The sequence below is a fragment of the Pagrus major genome, chromosome 19 (genome assembly GCF_040436345.1).
Source record: "Pagrus major chromosome 19, Pma_NU_1.0".
Lineage (NCBI taxonomy): Eukaryota > Metazoa > Chordata > Actinopteri > Spariformes > Sparidae > Pagrus > Pagrus major.
The window spans coordinates 21,467,890-21,482,893 of NC_133233.1; the positions used below are offsets into that span (position 1 = coordinate 21,467,890).

At 44.2% G+C, this 15,004-nt stretch overlaps 1 protein-coding gene across 2 annotated transcripts in view; it reads right to left on the minus strand.

The window, feature by feature from the left end:
• oxsr1b (oxidative stress responsive kinase 1b) overlaps nt 1-15,004 on the minus strand; it is a 42,208-nt gene that overhangs the window by 7,500 nt on the left and 19,704 nt on the right. For both annotated transcript variants that reach the window (XM_073488679.1, XM_073488680.1), the window contains exons 4-9: nt 7,694-7,835; nt 1,586-1,641; nt 1,223-1,332; nt 602-703; nt 337-470; nt 159-207 (exon numbers count right to left, since the gene is read on the minus strand). In XM_073488679.1, coding sequence (XP_073344780.1) covers nt 159-207; nt 337-470; nt 602-703; nt 1,223-1,332; nt 1,586-1,641; nt 7,694-7,835 — 593 coding nt within the window. The remainder of the gene's footprint in view (nt 1-158; nt 208-336; nt 471-601; nt 704-1,222; nt 1,333-1,585; nt 1,642-7,693; nt 7,836-15,004) is intronic.

A 15,004-nucleotide genomic window follows, 5' to 3' on the forward strand; every position in this document is an offset into this window, starting at 1 on the left:
GCCTCAGCTTGGGTCAGACACACTGACAAGTTGAGCCAAGTGAGAAGTAGCCTGACTCACACAACACTTCAGGAAGAGAGACTTTATTGATTTATTTTCTTGATGCATTATATCTGACCCCTTTTTCCTGCTCATTGTGTAACTGATTTAGCACCTACCTTTGCTTTCTGAAAGAATTTATGCTTCAACAACTCTGAAGACGTTGGCCTAAAAAACAGCAGAGTGACAATAAATGAGTTCTTTTCTTTTGAGCTTTTACACTCCCAATAATAGAGAAAAAAAACAAAAAAACTAGTGAAGCACGTCAAACGAAATGATTTAAGTCATATCAAACACCTTTTCTCCGGGTCCTTCTGTAGACACAGGGAGATCATCTTCCTGAAGGATTTGCCATATTTCTTAACCATCTCCTTGTCTGTGATGCCCGTCTCCAGGGCAGGGGGGTCGTTCTGCAGCGTCAGCATCAAGACCTGAAGACACACAACAACACATCTGGTCAAAGGTTGTATCCACAGCAGGTCAGAGGAACTGACTTTGTATTTGTTCTGCATCATTAACCACATATTCCTAGATCAGTTTGATCGCTCAGCACTTGTCTCACCTTCATTGGCGGGTATTTGTGATAAGGTGCAGCCCCTGTGGCGAGCTCAATGGCTGTGATCCCAAAACTCCAAATATCTGCTTTGAAATCATAACCCCTCACCTGTGGAAGAGGAAATCATATTTAGCTTTTACAGATCCTCACAGCTGTGTTCATGAAAGGATTGGTTACCTCTTGGAGTGACAAAAAAAAAGCTCAGTTTTAGTACGTACAGATGAGGACTAGGGCTGTAAAAAAATAACTTATAGAATAGACTTATTTTTTTCACATTTCTGACTTTAAACTCAGAATTCTGGATTAAAATCAGAATAAAAAAATCTGAATTCTGAGGAAACAGTCAGAACTCAAATTATTTTTTTACAGTGGCCCTAATCCTCTTCCATGAGTATGCAAGCTTAGGCACTAGAGTCTATTATACGGTAGCTGAGTGCTTAGTCATAGTAGAGATGATAAGCTGTGGCTGCAGGCCTCGCATTTCTAAAATAGTGTCAGTACAAAAATGAAAAGAAAAAATGGCTGATCATTTGCCGATTATTAAATGTCTGTTTTTTTCCTTCAAAGATAAAATTGCGTCTCATGCGTTTTCTGTTGTCATGGTTACTTCTTGGCTTGACAACCAACCTGCTCCATGACCTCTGGGGCCATCCAGCATGGTGTTCCCACAAATGTCTTGCGCACTTTATTTCGAGTGATGTCACCACCTGTGGCTAGAAAGGCACTGACGCCGAAGTCTGAAGAGAGAGGAGAGACAATTAGAAAAACACACACAAAGGGACCCGACGCAGTACGTCACCGATGTTATTGTCAGGAAAGTTCATCTTCCTCCACAGACAAGGCCTCCTGTGCATAAATACTCTGAGATACGGGTGCAGAGCTGGCAGTCTAACGGGGGTAAATGAGGTTACAGCACAGCTCCTCCTTCACACCTAATCTGGGCCGCTAGAGACAGGGGCTGAAAGGTGATGTTGCCTCGGGGCTAAATACCTGCAATTTGCACTGAGCCATCATCCCCGAGGAGAATGTTTCCAGCCTTGAGATCTCTGCGGAAGACAAGAATTTGTACATCACACAATTACTTCTCAAACAAGAACTGTCAAACAATGACATTTGAAATTAGAATAATTACAGTTATTAATTGGTTAGTTTATGTTTACTGAAACCTTCCACCCCCAGACTCAACGCGAGCTTAACGCCTCTACTTCACTTGTCAGAAAGAGCTCAGTTTTAGACATTTTGAAGAAAAAAAACAGGCTCAAAAAGCTTTCATCTTTCTACCACTTTGGGTTTCTATCTTCTTAGACTTTATTACACACACACACACACACACACACACACACACACACACACACACACACAGTCTGTAGTTAATTTGTTCATCCCTGTTCAGCCTCCCCTGGTGGCGATAAGAGGATTCAGCAGGGACAGCTGTCTGGCTGCCCGTCTGCCTCCACGCACACAGACTGCCACACATACTGAATACTGCCACCTCACCAGCCAGACAGAGTCGCCATAGCAACAGACTTTCAGATGTAAAGTCGAAGGGTCAAGTGAAAGGCGAGGAAATAAAAAGCGAGGATGTCACTGAAGAGTCGGCTCTGTCTGCCGTCCGGGCTTTCACATTTTAAAGAGAATAATGGGAGAGAGCTTGACAGGACGAAGAACACACAAGTGCTACAGCCCCGAACTTTGTCAGCCATTACACCACCTTGAACAACTTCTAACAGATCTGCACAGATTACCCTGAGGCAGATCTTTACACACTGTTCTGACAGCCTGACACATGACTCAAAAGAGATGCAGTCTCAACAGCTGTGCAGTTCAGCTTGCTTACCAGATGGGGGCAGTGGAGTAAAAAGCTTCAGCAGAAAGATAAATACTGTTGGATCATTCCAGCAACAAATTGGTCTCAATGAAAGTAAAAATAGACCGGTCGTTGGAGCGCTGGCTTTGGAGATGAGACATAACATAACTTCCAAGAGACAAAGGCTCGTTTTATTGGGGTTATAATTCAGTCCCTATAGACTATAAACACATGCCAAATGCCAGACACGTGGGGGGCAAATGCTGCAGTCACTGGAAATATTCTGGTGCTTCACGGACAAGAATACTGCTGAAGCATGCCTACATGTTTAAACTTTCCCTGCATCACTGAGGGGCTTCCTGGACTCTTTCCTGAGGAACCACTTTCTCAAAGTGAAGGAGGTGGACTAGTCAGTTTGGCTTAAGCACCCTCTCTCATGCAGCTACACATCTTTACAAGCCACCTACTCGAGACACACAATGTGCTGAAGGGACTCAAGAGTTTGCAGGTCACAGTTCAGACGTTTGTTTAAACGCCGCTGAATACTTGAGTGGAGAGGCCTCTTTTGCTAAGAGCGCTCCAGTAAAATACCACACAGACAACAGATCTCATAGTGACAGGGGTAGGGAGTGGCAAACAGTGAGCCACACAGGGAGGAATGCAGCATATGTGACATATTAGCAAGGACCACTGGCTGAAAGCAAAGATGGGGATTCCCGCTACAGGGCAAACTGACTGCTGGGGTAATAAAGCCATCCAGAGGGAAACAGGACAGGGTGTGAACGATCTGTTTCGAAGCCTCCTCCACGACTGTGTGTTTTCACTAATCAGCTCAGGCAGAAAGAGCCATCTGTGTACTGCATGTGGCAAAACTTTTGATGTTCATTTGTGTCTAGACGAGTTCAATTACATAACTGCCACACTGGGGAGGCTGCAGAGGAAGGGAAAGGGTGGATGAAAAACGGACATGACAGCCTTTGCAGGCAGCTTTGAAAAACAACCGTCAGAAATGCCTGCTGCCGCGCAGACGTCTGTGCTCCGCGGCTCTCCGCCTTGTCCTACTGTCACTTTGCTGCACTCCCATAACATCTAGGTGATATGAGGTCGCAGTGCAGTCCAGTTTCTTGCACTCGCTACTTCTGCTTTATCAAGAACACGCTCATCCTTGAGTGTTCGTGCTGACAACAGTGATGATTTACATTTGGTAATTTGAGATGTTGCTTTTTAAGGATTTGAGGGGCGGCGGGGAGCGGACCACCCTGAGGGTGGAAGGCAAGTCTGGGAGGATCCCAAAATACTTTTTCCTCATTTACACAACCACCGTCCCCTCAGTGGGTTCAGTTGATTCAGGGTTTTGCCTTACTGTATTTTTAATGAGGTATTGTGGGTTCAGTCTAGGCCAATCGACCACTGCGGCCGTGTCACAAGACCTGCTAACTCATCGTCTCACTTCTCACATTTTCCCAAGAGGAAAGACTAGCTGTGAGAGAGCATTCTGTCTCTACAGTTGGAAACATGCCAGAGAGTTGACCTGTGCTTGTTGAAGAAAAAGAAAATCCAACCGAATTGAGAATTTACACTGAGCTACAAGAAAGATTTTAGACAATGACAATCGATATTTAACAAGATAAAAAGCACACGCTTACAACTAATGTTTAGCAGGTGTAATGTTTACCATGTTAAACACCAAGATTGGCACGTTAGCTTTGCAGGTCATTAACCAAAGCTTTCGATCTGAAGATAGCGATGGATGAAAAGTCATACACCTCTTCCACCAGCTTTGAGAGGAATTGTTGTAATCAAGAATGCGTCATTAAATCAATGGAGAGGGATGCGAACTGGAAGCTCGGAGCACCAGGGGAGTGTTGGTGTTGTTTACTATCGGACTATCACCTCTTGACATACAAAGCGACTCATGGTTAGCTGGTTAGCATGCTAACTTAAGTAGATATCTCTGCAACACAATATATAGATGTCTCTTGACATATGGTCAAAACTGTTATTTCTTCAAATTCCGCGGATAAGTTAGGCAAAATTATTAATGTTTTAAACAAAAATTCTTACATATTGCACCTTCAAGTGTAATTTTGAGATACTTTACTGAAGTATTTTTGATTATCTGCTACTTTATACTTCCACTCCTCTACATTTAGTTGATAACTTCAGTTACCTTGGAGTTTTCGGTGTTGTTAAGCTGTTCTTCTGACACGTAAACAATAAGATAAGGGGCATTGAGTGAGTGCAATTATACACAAAAACCCCAGCACAAACACATATTCACAAAAATGCTGAATACTGGCCTCTAAAAATCAGTGAGTGAGTGATCAGGGCCATCTGATTGAGTCCCTCTCGCGCTCATTCAAGAAACATGGAGACTGTGGCTCGCTGCAGCATATTGTACAGCTCTGAGAAAAAGGCTGCAGAGTGTAGACAGTCATTAACATTCACAGGAGAGGAAGAGGAGGAGGAGGAGGGAGGAGGTGGTGACACAATGCACCATGCAAGTTCAAAGAAACACTGTAGCCAAGAGGAAAAATGCCAAACTGGAGTTCAAGTTCAAACTCCTACTAGCCATCCAACCATATGTTACACTAGTGGGTGGTTTGTGCTTACTTACTATGTGTTAAAGCACATTATAGCCAGAAACTAGAACGTGTTAGACAACCAAAATTAACGAGATATGTGTGGTCTCTTCATATTTATGACCTACTGAAATGATACACAGGCAGTAGCCAGGTGGTAACAACTACAGTATGAAACTGTCAGGAAGATTTATCATTCTCATCTGGCAGCTCTCGGACCTTGCAGCTCCACCGGGTCACCTCCGATGACATCACATCCCGGTGCCAGGCTCAGGGCTGTTAAAAGAGGGTTTATGAAATACCTCCCCCTCTTTTAACGGTGCCCTCCGTGACCATCAAAATACCTTTCCTTTGCTCCGCTACTTTGATTGCTTTTCTCCGTGCCGCTGAATTTCAATCTCGTCTGTTTTTCCAAATCAATTTTTATGTCTTTATTTTGTCAATTTCCCTTTAATCCACAGCATGAGACTCTCCGCTCCCAGAGGAAGCATAACTACAGCCATTACCTGATCATTACTAAACCGCATGCCAAGTAATTTCCAAGGCATGTACCCTCTGAAGACTTGTGAGGATTCAGAGATGAGGAAGGCAAACAGGCTGATTTGATGTCTACCTGCTGCGCAAGTTAGAGGACAAGTGCCACTTCTGAATCATTGACACTCCGAGCTGCTGTGAACGCGGAGTTGGAGCAGTTCGCAGTCTTGTGGTAAATGTCTCCGGACGAGGCTACAGCCCGGGCCGCGAGACTCTAATTGTTTTTCTGCCTTCCTGGGCTGGATGGAACGTATCAGGTGACACTTTCTCCCTCCTGTCAAGCCTCACCCCCTTGACTCTCTTCATCACCCCTCGCCCCAAGGCTCCGACTCATATGATCCAGCTTACACAGGAGGAACTCTCGACCGTACGCACACGTTTACATCAGCAGACACCGATTAACTTGAGCACGGCCTCTCTACTCTCGCCGTGTCATGGATTTTCAGCGCCCGGGAGGGCATACTTCGATACTTCACACTTTCTTTTTCACGAGTCACACCTCAGAGCCCTTGGGTGGACAGAAGTGATGAATGAATGATCTAATGATCCTCTTAAGACAGGGCAGAGAGTTGAAGGAAGGTTTTAGCGGGGAAAAACATTCCCCTCTCTCTTGCAATGACAGATAACCCTGTCACATTATGCTGAAAGTGGATCCTTAAACGCTGCAGCAGAGGTTCACTGCAGTGGATTTTCCCTTTTGAGTTAACACAGTAATTCAAACAGTGTTTTCCGCTAATTCCTCACATCTCTACCTATACTTTCTATAGGACACAGCCGCTTTCTAACGAGCTGTTTAATGAGCTGATGCTGAATAAAAAAAACATCCCTCATCCTTCAATCAAGCCTCTCTCTCTCTGTTTCTCATTGGCATGCTGCTCTGAATGCTGCCGAGCACTTAACCAAGCCGAAAAAAGCCATGCATTATTTACACACACAGCCTGTCCTGGGTAATACGTGTGCCAGCAGGAAAGAGGAGATGATGTATTAAAAAGTGAGTAAATGAATTTTAAATAATGAGGAGTTGGTGCGGTGGCTTCTACAGCCGGCGTGTCGGCTGGGCTCACTGTAACAGCGTGAGTGCAGGGACTTAGCCGGGTCTTGAACTGGCTTAGAAAGAGAGCTTTCGGGATCACCTTTCCTGTGGCACGCAAATCTGCCATCGACACATTCCTCTAATGCATATTCATACGAGTAATTCTTAAAGATTATCAGTCGGGAAGTGGTGGTGGACTTACAGGTTTCTTGCAGTAGTTTTAAACCTTAAAGTTGGTGGAGTTTTTAGGACTTGTTATAAGCGCACAGCTTTCAAATTTATACTTAAGACAGGAAGTGAGTGGACTGTCTTCTTCATAAGCCATAAACACATCATTACTGCCTCTTCTTCTGGAAGACTTGTCGCAGTCCCATTGGGGAAGTATGTTGCCTTGTCTCTATATAGATCTCAATGACACCCCTGACCTTTAGAGAGTGCGAGTGGCTGTCTGAAAATGCCATTTCCTTGTTACAGTCACATGTCTGGTCTGATGAAGAATACCAATCACTTCCAGGCAATGAACTTTGCATGAAACTGCGCACTGATTGACAGAGATGACGTTCTTTGAAAGAGTATGAAGGCAACAGGTGCCGAATACTGAAAAGGGGCACATGATAATACAATTAGCCCCCCTAATATAGTATAACAGACAGTAATGCTAATTGATAGATTAATAAACCCAATGTAGGCATTAGCAACGTTGAGATGTTTCCATATCACAAATGCATTCACCAGGAGATTGTTGTTTACATGATCCTGTTCAAATTGATCTAAAATAAAAACCTTAATGGCTAAAACATTCATTATTTTTGCAACAGGAAGCCAATGTTTTCATTTCATGCCTAATCACGTTGTACATGCCTAATGAAGGCATGACATGACGTCACGTTTGTTGCAAAAAGTGGTGCAAATGCGCGGGAGAGGAGCTGAGAAGCAGGTTGCTAGACAGAGATTGACAAAAATAGCTGTTCTCCAATTCTCCAAGAAACTATACCACAATAAGCAAAAATACCAATGGAGGTACTGTATTTCTATTGTAGATGAAAATATCATAAACCATCAAGGTGAAGTCGAACAAAGCCTCTGTGCCTTGTAGAAATGAGAAGTCCAGTGACATTATTATTATTATATTACAGGATTACCTGTGGATCTGTCCGTTCTTGTGTAGGTACTCCAGGCCCTCGAGCACGTCTTTCAACACGGTGGCTATGCTGGGCTCGTCCAGGACGCCCGTCTTGTGTTCGCCTCGCGAGATGATATGCTTGATCACATCCAGCACGGAGCCTGGATAATAACCACAAGAGAAAATGGTTGATAAAAAGAGAACTTACAATGTCATGCCTTGTTTTTCTTTATTGAAAACTACATTTGTGATTGTCAACATTGATGTCAGACAGAAATGAAAACTATCCAGCAGTCAATCTCTGAAAAAATGTCTGGGTAAATACATTTTCTCATTTCTGGTCTTCACTGATGATCAATGAGAAAGTCACCTCGGGCTAGCCTTTATCATTTGTTGAGCCTACTCTAAACCAGACTGAATTTATGAAAACATGTACTTCCTGGTGGATTGGCAGACGTTCAGTCAAGATAATTTGAGTGTAATTTTATATTGTTTGGATAAATTAGATTGTGGGTGCACAAAGATCTTTCTCTAGTTCCAGTAAGATGGATTTTATTGAAGGAAAAAACAAATGGCTCCGTTGTGTGAAGACAAAGTCCTTTGACCTTTAATTTTGCCCATGGCAAAACAAACCAATGGTGGAGAGAGGGAAACCAGAACAGTCATTATCATGCAATCTCTAAAGGGTAAATCCACCTATAAAGAGAATTCATCTTGTGTTATCTATGATAATAAAAAGTCAAGTCAGTATCTACAAACAGCTGTCTTAACAGCAACACTTGTATTCATGATGTCCTTGGGGGACATTTTTTTGGACTTGGTCCATTTACGTTAAATTAGATTGACTTTTTTTTGGCTCACAGGATTTTTGTTTGAGCTTTCCCTTCCAAACGAGCTTCACTTGGATGTTGAGTTCACAGCAGAAAATGCGCCCCATTAAAATCACCATGGCTACTGTCAGAGCCATGTCCTTACTTAGCGTCTATAGAGCAGCTCCAGGATTGGACTCGATGACATCATCATTACAGTGTCTGCAGTTCGGTTTAACTTCAAATACAAACTGAGCTTGACAGCAACACACTGTATGTGAATCCTATTTTAGGGTGCATGCACCTTTGGCCAGAGATCTGAATGGAAGATAAGTGTGCGTGGTAACCTTTGAGGTTATAAGTCAAACTGTTGCTTTGTCATTAGTTGCCCAGGCTGAAAGGAGAATTAGTGTTGCTCTGCTCACTGACCAGGCAGGTCTCCCTCAGCCTGGCTCCTGCTGAATAAAAGGAGCGGTCTGGATGAAAAGTCAGACTGCTGTCAGTGTATGATTTCCTTTGTGCCACTTTCCAAAGAATAAAGAACATCGCTCTGAAAAGAGGTTCAGTATTTGCATTCGGTATGACAGAAAATTGGGCGACACTGGTGAATGGGGACAAAGCAGAGACGCAAAAAGAATGCCACTTGCCTGACAAGCTGCATTGTGCTGCAGTGATACACAAACATCGCACTGCCACACTGTCTGTCTGTCACACACACCCTCAGCCACACACACAGCGGCACTTGCGAACAAAAGCTGGAAATGGCCTTTTCAAGGTCCCGAAACGCTGTCCATGACACAATCCCAGGACTAAATTGATTGCGTTTTAGCAACTGTGCCAAGCTTGGGGTGCAAAGATATTTATTTGCTCAATCACTTCAGGGCGTCCTCGCCTGCAGCAGCACTCGGTTGTGAACTGCATTACCCAGCGGAGCTGACCATGACGGGCCACCTGAGAGTAGACGTGATATTGCAGTGAGTCTTAGACACGGTGAGGCGGAGAGGCAGAGTAGGGAGAGCGAGCAGGGGAGAGACAGTGAGTTCAACGGGTTCCTCGTGCAGTGACGGTGCACGGCAGAAAATGTGATTCAGCAGCGAGGAAAAGAGACAAACCCATTCAAAGAGAGGACAGACGAGGGGAAGGCAGGGAAAAGCAGCCTAGATGTGTGTCTTGAGTGTGTGAGATAGCGGGTGTATATGCAAGCGAGTGGATTGGCAAGGACCGAGAGGAGAGCGAAAGAAGAGAGCAGCCTCGCCTCTCTGATGTGACAGCTCTTTGAAGCTCATTGAGAAAAGGCTGTTTGAGTTTTTTTTTTTCTCCTCTGTTCCCCCCCCCACGGCTCCCTCCTCCCTCAATGCTTCTGCGCTCAGCATGAGGTTCATCTTCTAGTCTGAGATGGCTGTATGGAGGAGAGGAAGTGACAGGTAGTGACAGGTGACAATGACGGAGGGAGGGTGAGGGAATAGAGCTAAGAGCCAAGTCCTAGAGAGGGAGAGATGTAGTGCTAACGAGCCTACAGGTGTGACTACATGAGACTCACTTTATAGATAAAGTGAAGCCATAACTTTTAAAATGAATTGATAGACATTTTTTAAGAAATTCACTTTCTTGCTAAGCATTAACCGAAAAGATCAGTACTGATGTCTATAGGTAGTGGATACGTTTTAAGCTACCGGGTTCAACGTTGCCTGATCGGGCTAGTGAATCAGAAATCTACTTGCCCCAAGACATTTTTTATTAGTCTCTATACAAACTGTTGTATTGTATTAGCGGTTATCAAATTATAACAAAGACAGTGTGTTACAGATGCAAAGCAACAAACATTCTTGCGTATCAAAAATGTTAACTTTGGTTTCAGGATAATTCACGTTTAATTGCTCTTTAGCTCATAAACTTCTTTACCTGATGCCATTTTCTTTGTGAGTGTACTGTGCATGTGCAACTAGAGATGAATAGGAAGCAAGAAGGTTCACTATTTAGCTACTTCCATCATCCTCCCTGGAAAACAATGTGTTTAATTCTTTTTTATCACTCGCCTGTTCGGGCAAGTGAGTTGCGAGATTTACTAGCCTGACATCGTATTTTACTTCCCCCGGGAAAGAGGGCACCCCTTATTGTCGAGTCCTGATCTACCACCAGCAGCTGGCTAACTTAGCTTAGCATAAAGACTCGAGGAAACAGTTAGCCTGGCTCTTTCCAGAGGGAACAAAATCTGCCTCCCCGAACCCCCAAAGCTCACTAATTAGTTCAATCTCGTTGATTTAATTGGTCCAAAAACCAAAATGTAAAACATTATGTACTGAACTACTTCTTGGCCAGGACAAGTAACTCCCTGACGTCCCCAATTGTTGTCTGAAACCTGTTTTCAGCCAAGAAATGCACTTGATTGATTGAAGGGTGTATGAAGTACCTGCTTGGGGGGTAGTGCTTTCCAAAAGTACCAGAAATTTGGGGGTGGAGCTTGCAGTGTCAAGCATTTCAGATGAAATGGCACAAGTTTCTTTTTGCTCATTGTGTTTCAACATATCAACATGTACAGTAGTTATGGAAGAAAGTCTACAACAGATGGACCGCCAACCAAGTCAAGGCCTCTTTGTTGTATAGTTAAATGCAAAAAACGTGTAAAAACAGCGCACTCTTTTGCCTAATGTTCGCAAGACTTTAGGCCCTGGTGGAAACACAGATAAGGTTCTGAGGGAACCTTTAAGTTCCTTGAGAAGGGACTAAAAGTTACAAGTACTTTAGGTGGAAACACAGCCCAACTCTTGGCAAGGCGGCAAATAAACGTACTTCCCGAAATGTCAAACCTTTCCTTTGAGGTAAAAGACAAAGTTAGCCAAGATAAAGGGAGAACTTTTCCAGATCACTCGCAGCATGATGTAGGCTGTAGAGGATCACTAAATGCCAGCCTTGTCAGCCTCTTTCAAAGTCATCCGATTGAACTTTCATGCCTCGTTAGGTTGTTTCAACATACTGACACTGATTGACATATTACAATCTAAAAGGTTCATTTTGCATGGGAAAGACTACGGCTTTCCAGACAAATGACACCTGTTGGCCTAGTTGAACTGCACCTGTCCAAGCCCGCGGAGGGAGCTTTATACAAATCACAGGGAATAAATTAAGTCTTGACAGTGCAGTGCACTGTAAAGCATGCAAATCTCATGAAAATGTCAAATCATCATTTCAGGTTTATGCTGGATTAGTCAAATCTCTCTCTCACTCGCTTAGCATTTCGAACAAAACCTGTGAAGGTGTAAAAGCCAGGACTTTAAACCTAGCTACTTAACCCTACTTCATCCAGAAACATTACTTTTCCAGTCTTTCTGTTCTCCTGGTCAGATCAGGAGGTTGGGGACTGTGGGAGAGGATGAGAGAGTAAAAAGAAGGGAGGAGGGAGGAGGGGGAAGCGGACGAAGGAGATGAGAGCTGGTGCCAACTGTGCTAAAGGCCGACGGGGAATGCCAAGCAGAGTTGGAAGGGCAGCGGGAGGGCGGGGCATGGGAGGGGCTGTGGAGAGGGATAGGTGGCGTAGAAGTAAGGTAAAAAAAAGAGAGGATTGTTGGCCTCCATCAAAACCTTTATTAAATTAGGATGAAAGATTGAATACAAAAGTGAACAAAGGTAATTTTGCACACTTAAATCTCATTGTCTTGATTATGTGAACCTGGAGTCACCATCAAAGCTCCCTGTCAGCATTTTGCCCGTCGCTGAGGGCCACATCATGACGTGACAAATCCACTGGCTCCAAACTTGACAGACTCTTTTCATATGCAAAATTCATCCAGTCAATAACAATCTGCCTTTAGCTGGATTCCACTCTGAGTGGCATTCGATTGAGCTCGGCAGCAGCGTCTGCAGGTCGGTGAAGGCTGCGCACACTAATCTCCTGGGAACACATTCCTCTGCTTGCTTTGGCATGACTCATATTCTGTCCCTGTGGGTTTCAGTGGATGTCTCTGCGATGTGAATTCAGTCACTGAGAGGTTATGCGGCGCTCTAATGAAACAGTTGTTCACATGTCACATTCAGAACAGGAATTTCCTGAAAAGCGCTGTGCCTGCTGCGTACCTACCTCAACACTCAGCTCTACAAGTTCGGCCTTGAATGGATTTGGCAGAGAGGAGGGCGGTCTCGATTGAAGATTTTAGAGTTTTGCTCACTTGAATGAACAATATGTGAGGTCTATAATAGGACAATGCACTGAGACCTATACATTCCTCCGCCATTAAATTACTGTTAATTTGCACAACGGGAATTCAAGAGTTCAACAGTGTCAGAGATGTGAGACTTTTAATCCAATCATGTTCAAGGCTTCTGTTTGTATAAGCAATGATGGCCTTTTTTTGATTAAGCGACATGAAGATCATAAAGTGGGTGATGGCATGTTTCAGTGCCATATGCTGATTATTAGAGGTATGTCGCTGTTAGCAGAAGGGAGTATGCCAAAGTTACGTGGCAGTGGAAGACTGGTGACATGCCGTTTTTAAATGGGCCACAAGCCAGGTGAAAATAAGTGGCATACTACCAGTCAGAATGGCACTTAACCAAGAACATAAAACAGGAGGGTTGTCCCAGAGTGGTGTCTGCCAGTGGAACAAGAAACAAGACATTTATAAGCGGCACACAGCAGTGACATAGTGTATGTCATTAAGAATCAACAGTGCAGTCGTTCCTAAATATTTGTGGCCAATTTACCCTGCTGATCACTTCACTGACAGGCTTCAATTAATCATGTAGTCTAGAGAAATTTGGGAGAATGCCCATGGCAATTTCCCAGGCCTACAATACAAAACCAAAAGACTCCTGAAACCAGGAAATGTTTGACATTTGTGCTTGAAAAATGACAGATTTTGCACGTTTTAATACCACGAAAGACTTTGTGATCAACGTACTCATACTTCTACCACTTGGATTGCCAGAAGATAGATGTTCCAACCATTTATCTTTTTCTTTTAATGATTCATTTGGGTTTTTCTGCTTGCCTGTCTGCCTGCTAGTTTTCACTTATTCTAAATCACTACATGTGGTGTTAAGCTCTTGTAGCTAACTGAGGTCAGTGGGAGTATAATCATAATTTTTTTTTTTTCTACAAGTAAGCTGAACTACTCCGCAATCTTCCCACGTACCTCTTGGCAACTGCTGAAGTCCGCCCTAGGGTATGCCTGGTTGGGAATTACTCTGCCAATGCAGCATGAGTATACGTGCTAACTCAACCACGCACTCAACCCCTAAATTGGCATATACCACAATAACAGTGACACGGCATCATACATGTGTTCAAAGATTGCTCTTTGAACACGTCTGATTGTTGTCACATCTGTAGATCGTTGCTCAATTATTCTGCAAAAGGCTAAGCCCTCTATAGTAGAGGCACTGTCTCAAATGGGTCTATATGAAGGGCATCCGGAGCAAATGTGAAAACATTGTGTGCTATGAGGTCTAACAACATTCTTCTCTTTTAGAAAAGGTGACCTGTAGGCATGTACCCCGCTGCTTCATCATAAAGCACGTCACTAACAATAAATGTGGATAAAAGTATGTCAGCGCTTTGTCAGATCAACTGTCGAGCTGTTATCAGTCTTTCAACAGCAGGAGGCACGAGACAGGATGGAGTCGGAGGGTGGAGGGTTTCTTGGGCTCCATCAGCCCAGAGGAGCAGACAGGGGTTGGCCTTTCTGGGCTGGTATGCTCGCCCTGCGGAGTGATGCTCTATAAACCCGAGCTCATTTGAGGTCTGTCTACATGGCAGACGTCGCCACGGCCATCATTTAATTACTCTGCACAATAAAACTCAACATCAAGGGCCTCCTGTTTAACTAGGATAAGGGGGGAACATGCGAGAGACCATCTAAAGTGGGGTCTGCTCCTGCTGGGAGGCTGGCCGCCTGCTAAAGCGTCGCTTGGCGGGCACCGTGACCCGGGCCCAGCTGCCAGGCGGCTGCCAAGCAGCTCATGACTCGAGTGTCTCCAAGGGAGCCAGGCATGCCACCTGGGCACTATCTGTTACAGTGGGACGTTGTTTACAGAGGGGGAGCCGGAGGGAAACGAGGGAGGGTAGAAACAAGTAGAATTGTTTAGTGTGTGGATGTATCCGTGTGATTGTATAATTAAGTGTGTGAGACTGAAAGCAGGAGTTGGAAAGAAACGAGTGGCAGCTTTTTGCCTCTTTGTAAACAGAAGACCATTACTTGAGGCTGAGTCAAAGGAGCCCACTGCTTCTTGCTTGTCATGTTTGGCACTGGACGCCTTCATCTAGACGCTGCCCTCACAGATCCAAATACTCTATTAGATACCAACGCTTGATGTGGCTGGTGAAAATACAAAAATGAAACACAACAATCAGAAGCAGATGTTGTATTTTGAGGTCTTCCTCTCCATGGTGGCCTCCTCTTCATGCTCCTCTCACTAGTTAATTGCAGCGCTGCCACATGGGTGCCATGACGCCGGCCTGCAGGCTGTTATTACCTCTGCCCTGTCATTAGCTCCTGCACTGCACTGAGTCAAAGCCCGGAAAGAGC